Source organism: Brachyhypopomus gauderio, chromosome 7 (assembly GCF_052324685.1).
Source record: "Brachyhypopomus gauderio isolate BG-103 chromosome 7, BGAUD_0.2, whole genome shotgun sequence".
NCBI lineage: Eukaryota > Metazoa > Chordata > Actinopteri > Gymnotiformes > Hypopomidae > Brachyhypopomus > Brachyhypopomus gauderio.
Window position 1 is genome coordinate 17,357,247 of NC_135217.1, and position 12,275 is coordinate 17,369,521.

At 45.2% G+C, this 12,275-nt stretch overlaps 1 protein-coding gene and 1 long non-coding RNA gene across 2 annotated transcripts; one reads left to right on the top strand and one right to left on the bottom strand.

The window, feature by feature from the left end:
- Window positions 1-99: 99 nt before the first annotated feature.
- On the bottom strand, window positions 100-5,405 carry msl2b (MSL complex subunit 2b). Its single transcript, XM_077012201.1, has 2 exons — window positions 4,053-5,405; window positions 100-3,499 (listed from the first exon to the last, which is right to left on the bottom strand). The coding sequence occupies exons 1-2, from the start codon at window positions 4,192-4,194 to the stop codon at window positions 1,815-1,817; spliced, it is 1,827 nt and encodes a 608-aa protein (XP_076868316.1). The 5' UTR covers window positions 4,195-5,405; the 3' UTR covers window positions 100-1,814.
- LOC143519108 (uncharacterized) lies at window positions 5,366-12,241 on the top strand. Its single transcript, XR_013132358.1, has 5 exons — window positions 5,366-5,504; window positions 6,109-6,208; window positions 6,598-6,850; window positions 11,575-11,640; window positions 11,753-12,241. It is a non-coding gene; the product is annotated as an uncharacterized LOC143519108 (long non-coding RNA).
- Window positions 12,242-12,275: the final 34 nt, after the last annotated feature.

A 12,275-nucleotide genomic window follows, 5' to 3' on the forward strand; every position in this document is an offset into this window, starting at 1 on the left:
AGTACATTTCATATCAAACTTGGTTTGCCATTTAATAACAAAATATCTAAGTGCTTTCAACAAATCACCAAAAAGTTTCCAGAAAAATCACAGATCCTTGCTATTTCGCTTGAAGGGGCTTATATTGTTTAGGGTACAGGGCACAATCAAGGCAAACAAAACACTCCCTTCCTAGGGGCCCTTTCAAAGTGTAAAGGTCAAGGTACCAAGACCATAGTGCAGTGCACTGTTGTCACCTACTACCCACACCCACCTGTCAGAAACCAGTTTGGAGCATCAGTCAGTGTAAACAAATAAAATGGACCTACATGTGGAACAAATGAACACATGTGAATATTGTTAGACCACCAGTACTGGCGTTACCGTTCTCCATACGGGCAATAAAAATGCCTGGCCTGTGTACATGGACACTATTCTCTGAAAATATGATGAAGAGCCCCTCGAAGAGGCTGTGCTGAGAGTCGTTGTCATTCTGACATCTGAAGCCACAATGATTTTCATATCACGCATGAGCTAAACGTACACCCTCCTCAAAGTCAGTGAGCTCTTTAGTTATTAGTTCTGAAAATGAAGAGTTGTAAAAAACCATCTAAAATCCCAGGAATCTGTATGAAAGAATGAATCTGTTGTACTATTATACTTGTTTGAAAACGCATGAAAGCGTGAACTGCAGCTCAAAAGATGTGTGTATTTAACAAAACAAAAACAAGTGTAACAATTTTTCATCTGAAAAATACATCAAGGTTTGTAAGCCTCAAGATTTATTTTGCACCCTAATTCTGAAAGCAGAAAGGTTCTACCTCTCTTACGACCCCTTGTGGTACTAGAAGCTAACTGCATCATCTCTCCTTGGCTACTGAAGAACACCTGCGTTCTAAAAGGTCACAAATTGTAGGATAATTCACGTTTCCTTCAATGTTTAAATTATATATAACAAAACAGTAACAGACAGGAGTCAACGTTTTTGTGGAAATATGTTACATTTATATTACATGTATTTAAATGCCCAAGAAGGAAAAAAAACAGTTTTAGACAGCATAAACTAGCACAAACAGGACTGCAACATAATTTAGACAGAAACTGAACATAATGTATTTCAGTGACTTGCATCTGTAGAAATGGTATCCTGATGAAGCCCCAGATGGACTGTAATCTATGTTAAGTGGTGCCCAATAAATACTGCAAATGTTGTTAATGTAACTTAAAAAATATATCATAAAATGTACTTTTAAATTGAATTCCATAAGTCTGTGTACAAAAAAATGTTTATAAATACAACCAGTCTCTACTGACATAGCAGGTACCATTTCATTGGACAGGTCTCATCTTCTAGCCTAACTGAAAATCATCAACATATGCACATAACATGACCCACAACAATGAGGTCAAGCACTTCTTGCCAAAGATAATACCATATAGATCACTTGTAATGAAAGGAAGGACAACAAAGAACAAAAAAAATCTTCCAAACGTCAAAACAATCCTCTCAATTTACAGTAAAAGGTCTTATTCAAAAATAGTGTGTGTAAAATGACAACCCCCCCCCCAAAAAATAAATAAAAACTACAAAAATCAACCAAAAAAAAAAGTAAAAAAAAAATGCATGTTACAAGTGATTTATAGGCACAAGCTTCAGCAATGACCAAGTCAATCAATAACATGAACTGGAACAGAATCACAGTAGCTGCCTTATTGTTGACTCCATCGGCTCCCCTGCAGGACTTGGCAAGGTCCTGATGAGAGTGAGCCAGGCTGGAATAAGGGGGTGTGACGGTAAGAGCATCGTGCGGGAGGCGGGGCCGAGTGAGCGGGTCTCAGTCAAACCTCATGTCCAGAGTCTCGTCAAAGCCCTTGTCCTCATGAGGCCCAGCAGCTAAGAAGGAGGTGACGGGTGAGCCGGCGGCTGTGGCCACGTTGAGCACGCCGGCCCCGCCCCCTCCGGCCCCGCCCCCCGTGTTCCTCACGGCGATGCTGGTGACGTTGATGCCCAGGGTGAGGCGCGTCTGCTCCAGGGCCTTCTCGGGCACGGCGAACGCCTCCAGCTTCTTCTCGCCGTTGGCCATGTAGGAGTTCTGGCAGCCGCGGCAGATGCAGTCCAGGCAGGCCTTGCGGTTGGAGTAGCACGGGCAGCGCTGGCCCCGGCACGTAAGAACACTTGGGTTTTGGGTGGCCCTTCCACACTTGCAGCCCTTCTTCTCCTGGGGCTTCTTGTAGACCACCTTGGTGGGGCTGCCGGGCACCAGGGAGTTGGCCACCAGCCTCTCTTTCGTCTTCTCCTTGGACTTCGGGGCGCCCTGCTTCGACTTGGCGTACGCCTTCTTGGGTCCGTGCTGGTCAAGGCTCTTTTTGACACTTTTGCTGGGCAGCAGCTGGGCCTTCCCCACTTTGGACAGCCCCCCTCCGTTGGGCACGGCCGCCAGGTGGGGCACGGCCTGGGCCGGGGCTTTGGGCTCGCACTTGACGGGGACGGGCACGGAGGCGCCCAGGGCAGGTCCGCGGATGATGGTGGAGATGGGCAGCGGCTGGATCTTCTCGCTGTCGCTCTCGGAGCGCGAGCGCTTGCGGCTGGAGCGCGGGACCCGGGGGGCCACGGCCGAGCAGGAGATTCCCGACGAGGGCGGGGGGTTCTGTTGGGAGGCGGGACGGTGCGGGGCGAGGGCCGTCGCAGGGTCTGGCGGGAGCGAGGGGAGCCGGCGTGGCGAGTCGGTGGTGGCGGCGGGGCATGCGAAAGGCCCGTTCACGTTGCCCACTGCTTCGAGACCCGGCTGCAGGATGGCAGGACACTCGTCCTGAGGGACGGGGTCGGGCTCCAGAGTCCTCAGCACCTCCTCCACGCTCAACAGGAGGGTCCCGCCATCGTGCTTGATGTCTTCCCCGAAGCCGCATATGTCCATAGTGCTGGCACACAACTCCTCGCCCGCCGCGGCCACTGCCTCGCACACGGGGAGCTCGTCCGCGAACTTCTCCTGTTTCACCCCCTCCACCTGCACCTCCACCGTCACGCTGGTGTCAGGGGAGGGCAGGTCCACCGCCAGTTCATCCACACCGCTCAACCCGTTGCACCCTTGAAGGCCGTTGACCCCCAAAGGACTCGGGGGCTGCTCCTTGACCTCGGAAGAGGGCGGCAACTGCTCCTCCTCAGGAGGCGACTCCGACGTGGAGGGGGCAGGGGAGTGATGCGTCAAGGTCAGTGAAACAGACTCCTCCCCTTGTTTGCTGCTGTCCAATGAAAGGCCCTCGTTCAACAGGGCCACGATGTCTGGGGACCCGCCCACCGCACTGGAGATATGGGGGGCGAGGGAAGACCCTGCGATGTACTCACAGAGTTTTCTGTAGCAGTCGACCAAGATACACAACTGCTTATTCTCCTCAAACTGGTCATAGTCCTTACACCAACTACAGGACGGCTTCATCCTCATCTTCTTGCCTTTACATGCCTTACAGACATAATGCTGGCATGATGAGTTGGTTGGGGCTATTGGATCTTGGAGCAAATTCCCTATATGTAGAGGCAAAAAGAAAAGATAAATTATGTGAGATTAAAAAGATGTCACGGTCGATTTGAAAACGTTTCGGCATGCAATGGCAGCAAATACGTCGGTAGAGGGCGCTTTTAATAAACAACCCTGGTGTAAGTCGTGGGTAAGCCGTGAAACGAATCTTAAAAACATTAAGATCTTCATGCAGTATAATGTGAAAAACACACCTAAACAGAACGAGCAATGCAACTGGGAACCAGTAGTCCCAGTACAGATCAAACACTGCTCACAAATTAGTCAAGTCAAAAGCACTCTATATTCCTCACAGCACACACATAGGGGGGATTTCCCTAGATATCCAATGTCACCTGCTGAAAATCACTTTCCGATATACATACTGCTGATGTGCAGAGGCAAAAACAATATCATCAGTTTACATCTACAGCCCCTTATGTTTAGAAACTGTAAAATGCACGATACGAGCTAAAATCTGAACTGTCAACGGCACGTGACAATCTGAGGAGACACACACACACACACACACACACACACACACACACAGTCGACACTCACCGCACACCAGGCAGGAGAGAGACTGTCTGAAGAAAGGTAAGAGCTTGTATAGTTCGGTCAAAGACCGGGGGTCCCGGGGGTCGCACTGCAGCACCGAACGACAAGCAGACACGTAGAGAGTGGTCGCATTCACCGGGTTCATCTCAGCAGCCTCGACCCAAATGGACCCAGTCCGGGGGAGAAAAGCAGTAGAGACGGTTATATCAACGCAGCCGGTCCGCCGCCGACCCAACGTGTCCTCAACGTGGCCGAGATGCCTGGTGCCGGGTGGAGGTGGACCTGACTCGCAATGCCGCCGAACCGAAACAAGGTCCAAGAAATGCGGATTTTTCTCAGCCCACACGTTATGTCCTCCTCGATGGGTCCTCACACGGGTTGTGGACCCTTAGCTGTGTCTACACACACACATTCACACACGCGTCTTTCCATAGAAGCACGGCACACACCATCATCATCATCATCGTCAGTCTACAACCGCTCCGTTTTGAACGTTTTTCCCCTCTTCCATGGCAGGAAATACGCATAAACCATCATCATCGTCGGGTGAAGGTCCACGAGCTTTGCTGCCACTCACAATTCATCCAGGGCGGGTGTCGGGACGCCCAGCCGCGGACGGTGAAGCTCGGTTCCGATCCACGCTATTTTTATTATTATTTCTCTCGATTTTTATCAAATGCAACAACAATACACCGAGCATTAGCTGGCCTCCGGGTACCAGCGCAGGGCAGGTCGGCGATACCGGGTCCAAACGGACCTTTAGATGTTCTGGCTCTCGTTTTTTGGGTCGACGGACCGCTTCATGCTCCTGCACCCCGGCCGAACCGACGTGTGGTCCCGGTTCCGTGAGGCGGATCACAGCCCGAGCACGACTCGTGTTATTGTGCCTCCGTGTTTCATGGCGGTGCTGCTGCAAAAACAAAACAGGCCCGCTTTTGTACCAGTCCTGCCCCGGTGCCTAACGCAGCCTCGCCGGTCGGAACCACCACCGACACGTACGTGGTGCAGCACAAAACACACCAAAGTCCATCAAACACACACACACACACAAACACACACACGCGCGCGCGGGGGTGATCTTATTACACCGGCCGCGAGTGTGCGCCGCGGCTCCGGGACACCAGGAACACAACAGGCCGCTTCTCCGATTCTCGGGGTTTTTCTCCGGCTGGTTCCTCCGGTTCGGGCGCGTTCGGAGCGGACGAGCCGGTCGAGATGAAGGTAGATTATCCACTGATGGCGCTGGACGGTGTGTGGAGAAGAAATGCGTGTTCAGAAGCGATAGTGAGATGTGTTTGTGTGTTGAGAAGGCTGCCGTGGCGAAGCGCTCTCTATCTATCTCTCTCTCTCTCTCTCTCTCTCTCCCCTCCCTTCTCCTCTCCGCAGTAGCACAAGGAGGGGGCGCTGCTGTCCCACATCTCGCGAGAACACGGCCGCCACGTCCGGGATTAACAGGTTCCCTTGGTTACATAAACGTTCTGTTGGGTGGGTGTGGGTGTGGGGGTGAGTGAGTGAGTGTGTGTGTGTGTGTGGGGGGGGGGGGGGGGTCCTCATGGCAAAGACTAGAAAGACAAGTTGGTTGTGCAAATAAGGAAACAATGCCATTAGAGCAAAAAAAAAAAACTCTATAGATTATGATAAAATATAAAGACAATTGTAGGATTACGACAGACAGAATCATAGAATAATTGTATTGTAAAATATATCATTTAATAATAATATAATATATATATATATATATATATATATATATATATATATATATATATATATATATATATATATATATATATATAATATGATATATAATTTAAAATATATAAAAATATGGTAGTTGTAATATAAATCAAATCAAATATAAATCAAACAGAATATGTATAATATTTAAACTGACCGAAATAAGTATTATGTAATTGTATGTGTACATTTTTATGTAACATATCTCCAAAGTGCAGATAAATGATTAGATTAGATTAACTGAAGCTAATGAATGAGTTGTTACTTAAGGAAAGAGGATTTTGCTATGTAGAGCAGGCTTAGATGTGGATGTTCTTAACAGGTGATAACCAGGATGAGAAGAATCTTCAACGCGCCGCTTTATCCTGAGAGCTTTTGGATGAACGGGAGGCTAAATGCCATAATCTTCAAATGAACTTACGGTGGGTTACCCTTAGATTGAAACGCAGTTCTCAATCCGACAATTATGGAGGATTTAATGATGGACCCACAGGTGGATATGTAGAACTGGAACAGCACGTCCTGAGAGGGGTGGACTATCTTCATCTTGGTGGAACATCAACACCACATACTATAACTCGTACAAGAACCGCCGAATTAGTTACCAACAATAACAATAACTCTCAACAATAATCCTGATAATATTAATGATGATATAACACTTGAAGACGAACTCACAAAGTTGTATCAATGTTTTTAGCCATATAGCAGTGACGGAGACGGACGCAGTGCCAAGAATGTTGGTATCGAGTGTAAAATTCAATTTCTTGTTGTAGGCAGCAGCCACAATGAGGTTCCTCTACTGTTACAGGTGACGAGAGGAGCTTCGCTGTGAGGAAGTACACAATGTCAAGCAACGTAGAAATCAAGAGTCAAGTGGACTGTACTGAAAACAGAGAGGAAGTCATTCTGAAATATTAGTGAAAGCTGGACTGAGAACTGAGATTGAAGTGCAGGAACACGTGGAGAAGACAGAAGATGGGCGAGATGATAGAGGAGGAGATGATGTTCAGCAGATCCCGGCGATGGAGGAACGTCTGAATGAGGGTGATGGTGAGAGTGAGGTACGAGTTAGTGACCCAAGGTCCTGGGCAGTCATGGCCGGGCGGTTAGGGAACTGGTCTTGTGCCCGGAGGGTTGTGGGTTCGATTCCCAGACCTGAGGCCATGACTGAGGTGCCCCTGAGCAAGGCCCTTAACCAGCCCCAGTTCTGGACTGCTTTGCTTGGGGGGGGGGGCAGTAAAACATAATGAGGGGGCATGTTGATAGTCATGTTTTTGAAGCCAGAAATATATTCAAGGCTTGATTTGTGCATGAATGATGACAGCCAAACTATTGATACTGGCTTAAAGTGATATATTAAGTAAATAAATAAAAATGCATGTTTTCGAACGTAAAACCCAATGATTAAAAATACACTTTGATTAAGTAAATGGAGAAAAAAGATTATCTAATTGTATTTCATTTCAATACGCCCCTTAATTAAATTGCCATTACTAATAGAACAACTCTATTTCTTGAAAGGCTTTAATACACATTTAAGTCAAAGCTGACAAATGTACCTACACACAGACTGAGAATATCCAAACGTGGAAATAGGAATGAGTGAGAATATTTATATTATTAAAAGGGGGAGGGTATTCGTCACATTTCTATTTTGAAAAAGAAAAAAACATGAAAGTACATAAAATAAGGAGGGGGGGGTGGCGTGTGTCAAACTCTAGCCTGGCTACCATGTATGTCAATCAAAATACAACCGTCAGTGCAGATGCACAATAGCCTGTCATTCATCCACTACTTTTTAATGTCGTGCGATCTACCCACACTTCCTTCGCGATCGACGTATTGGGCACCCCTGGTTTTAGACCGTAGGTGTATCTCAATTCAGGGGCTGCAGCCCACGAAGTGCGCATTTGTAGGCCGGTTAGGTCACTGCGCCGCGCCGAGGCTGTCCCAATTCGTGGGCTCCTTCTTATGCGGCCGACGAATGTAGCCTTCAAAACCCCGAAAACGAAGGATGCATCTGAGTATCCTTCGCGTCCCACCATATCCCAGGATTCATTGCTCTATGAACAATAAACAGGCGGAGTCTAGTGTACGGGCCGAATAATTCGTTTTTAAATGTCAGTATTTTTAAAATATGGACATTTATACTGCAGTGAGATGCTAAATAACATGCCAGTTATTAATGATATTGCAGGTAAACATGTGCTTTGAGTATTTACTAAAGAGTAACGTTTATAAAAATACATTGAATTTTGTTATGAAGTTATACTTCCCGCCAAACATGTGAATACATGTTCAACGCATTTTCTTTTAGGCATTTGTGGGTGATGTGATATTTGTCGGACAGCTCGCTAACACGTATGTAACGTGTGGGCTGCGGTCTACGTAGGCTGCAGCCCCTGAATTGAGATGCAGCCCGTGAGCCGATGGACGCGTCGAGAGGGTCCGCGTGGCGAAAATGACGTAATCGCGGTGGCTCCGCCCGTGCGCTGTCGATTCGCAAGGTCGTGCACCTCTCGAATTTTGTAACTTCGCGCAGTGCTTCAGCGCAATGAACAAAGTCATGTTTGCAGGGTTCATACACCTTTATAAGGTGGAATTGAAGCACTTGTACTTCACTTTCAAGGTCCATTTCAATATTTCCCAGCACGTTAAATTTAAGTTAAATATTTATACATATACTCGAAATGATTCGAAATAATTTGCTTTTTTATCACATTATTTAATGGTTTAATTTCAAAACGCCCAATCTTAACGTCTTCACGTTCTCTCATGTTTCGTCCTGGAATTACAAGAGACTCATATTTGTTAACGTAATACAGGAGAACTGTTCAGTCAGACAGATATTTGTTGTGAAATGAAGTAATTACAATTTCAAGCATTTTCAAGTACTTTAGCCTAAATTCCAGCACTTTTCAAACCTGAAACACAAAGCAACATTAAAATTCATCAGGTAAAAGTTAATTCCCCTGTTTTTGAGGGGTGTTTCTTTATACTACCACATATTGTTTCGGACAACACTGCACACAATGCGCCGCGGCAAACGCTTCTGACGTTTGCGCAGGTTTAGGAGAACCAAGTTAGCCTAACCGCTAACAGCTAATAAAATAATTTAAGCAACACCTATGTAAGAGGTAAGTAACATTAAAGCAACGATAAACCACAGTTAAGCAAATATTACCATGTGGAAGTCAGTTTAAACTCAGAAGAGTGTTTACCAGCAGAGGTGGAAAGAGTACTGAAAAATTGTAATTGAGTAAAAGTATAATTACTTTGCCTAAAATCTACTCAGAGTAAAAGTAAAATTACCCATCTCAAAATTTACTCGATTAAATTACTTCATTTAAAATGTAATTTGAGTAAAAGTTACTTTCAGTTATTTAATGCATGGATGAATCATGAACCAAATTCAACACAAGTTGTTTTAATCGATTTCAAAGTGTATTTAAGTGCACATCCACGCTTGCAAAAAGGTCAGCTGGGCTCAGGAACATACTTCCTCACAGCACAAGGACAGTCACAACCTGTACCATAAAGTGCAAACAATTTTCAGTCCTATTGTCCAATGGACAACACTATGATAAGAATAAAGAAATTTAAATTACAAATTATTCAAAAAACAAAATGCACACCAAATTAAAGTGCCCACAAGATGCCACAAATCAAACTAAAATGCAACAGGATTCCACTACTCACAATAAAATGCCCACAGGATCCCACATCAAAAATTAAAAAATGCTCATAGGATCCCACATTTAAAAGTGCTCACAGGATCCAACTATTCAAAATACAGTGCCCACCGGATCCCACTATTCACAATAAAATGCCCACAGGTTGCCACAACTCAAAATAAAATATAAAATGACCACAGGATCCCACATCTCAAAATAAAACAAAATGAGCACAGGATTTTACTATTTAAAACGCTCACAGGATCCAACTATTCAAAATACAGTGCCCACAGGATTCCACTATTCACAATAAAATGTCCACAGGATCCCACAGAACCTGATAGATAGAAGATTAAAGATAGAACAATCTCATCCTTTTGGAAAAAAAGTGCACCAGATTACGACCTGATTATGAGACAATGGAAAGGGAGCGCGCAAGGCAAGGCCATGCAATTGGCCTTCAGTTCTGGGACTCGAAGTTTAAATTTCTGCCCGCATTTAATTTTTCACCATCAATATTTTTTTACTCAGTAATTTGAGGCCGTTCAAATGTAGTGAAGTAAAACTACTTGGGTCAAAATGTACTCAAGTAAAAGTAAAAATTACATATTTCAAAAACTACTCAGAAAATTACAAATTACTCATAAAAAGTACTCAATTACAGTAATGTGAGTAAATGTAATTAGTTACTTTCCACCCCTGTTTACCAGTATACCTGCTTTTCACTCACACATACAGAACATATACTGCTGAACTGAACTGTAGGGGTGGGCGGATCGATATTTATATCAATAGTATCGATACAAAGGTGAGGATCGGTATCGGATCGATACCACGGCGAAAATATCGATTCTTTTGCTGCAGTTTAGAGGTCTGCGCGGGACTGCTTTTTTAAGCCCGCTCCCGCTTGTTTTAATCCCGCTCCCGCCAAAAAATCGCTTGTTTTAATCCCGCTCCCGCCCGCACCTGCTTGTTTTAGTCCCGCTCCCGCCCGCACCGGCCAAAAAATCGCTTGTTTTAATCCCGCACCCGCCCGCCACATACACATTTCTGTCGCCCCCGCCCGCAATCCTAATATGAATTGAATTAATTAGATTTAGTACTTGAAATTTTCTTATGTATTTATTAAAACAGCAACATAGCGATGGATCGCGCTGTCCCATTTCTTACCACAGTCCAAACACATGCCGTCAGGTGACGTACACCAACACTTTCTGATATCAATCACAACAAGCCTATTTCCCTCTCCATTAATTACAATGGAATATGACTTCCATACATCAGACTTTCCTGTAGTTGGCTTAATTGTGGTGTATTCGCCTGTTTTAATTGAATTTTCCACAGCTGAAACTGGTTGACCGTCTACAGCAGGGGTCGGCAACCTATGGCACGCGTGCCACCATTGGCACGAGGCATAATCACTGGCACGCGACACGCTGGACCAGCATCAGCAAAAATATATATAATGTAATATAAATTATTATATTAATGGATTATAATTTCAAGTAAAAAGTATTGCCCCCCCCAACGGTTTGGAAGTATCGGTATTGGTATACGATACTAACCAGTATCGTATCGGTATCGTATCGATACCAAAATTCCGAGTATCGCCCACCCCTACTGAACTGTTTGGGGCGGTCTGCCGATTTTTATATGACTCAAAGAGCCAATCAGGAATAAGCAAGGAAATATCTTCACGCTGTAAAGCAAAATGCATTTTTGTAATTGGTCCAGAGATAATAAAAAAATAGCCGTTGCTTGCATTGTGTTTGGGGGGGGCAAAGACACAAAATGCCCCCCCCACCGCCGGCCCTGCCCTTAACCCTCAATTGCTCACTTGTATAAAAAAATTAGATGAAAATGTAAGTCGCTCTGGATAAAGGCATCTGCCAAATGCCATAAAATGTAAATGTGGTCCTGCATGAGAACACTGGAGGAGCATGTGGAACAGTCCGAGGCTGAGGAGAACACCAATACCTCAGGTACAGCGGAGCAGAGCAGCTTGAGGGGGGCCGTGCCAGGCGAACGGGGTGGGCATCGGTTCTAGTCAACAAACTGAATATTCAGTCGATTCTTGTATTCGTTCCTCGATGCCAATGTTTATTTTACAGATGCTGCCCTTACAGATGGATGCGCCACTCAACAGCTCGGACCCTGCCAGCGATTACTGACTGATGGTAAAACATTGGCACTGCAGTCCTTGATTTGCTTTAAATAATGACCAGTGTACTGACCGCATGGAGCTCACTGCTGGAAAAAACAAACATTAATAGTTGTGCTCTTCCTCAGATCTGGTTCTGAAGCCCTCGTGTCTATGAGCAGAGGAACACATACAGGTGCGGTACCGGACAGGCCTGTCACAGAGGCGGAGAAGCAGAGGGTGGAGGAGAAGAGAGGATATAAAAGGAAGGAAAGACAAAAGGCAATCTAAACAAAGCAGCGGAAGGGGGAAACAATGTGCAGAATGCACTGTGGGGCAGGGGTGATGGCTGTGAAACCACCATGCCGTGCTGCATAACACCGCTTACCAATCTGTCAGTTGCAGAAAAGGCCTCCAAAAGACACAAAACAAATGTAAATTTTGCCCCCCTGACCTGTTTTTAGTTGCATTAGATATAATTGCATAATAAATCGATTCTTTCCCCCCCAAATGTAATAAACTAGCTTAATTTCCTGAGAGAAATGTTGTACATTCACCCACTTATTTCTTAGCTATTTTGTTATCCAGCATGCCTTAATTGTATTGAACTGACAACTGTATTGAAGACACGGACTATAAATTCCAAAATCATTCTATATGACTTTCTGTGAG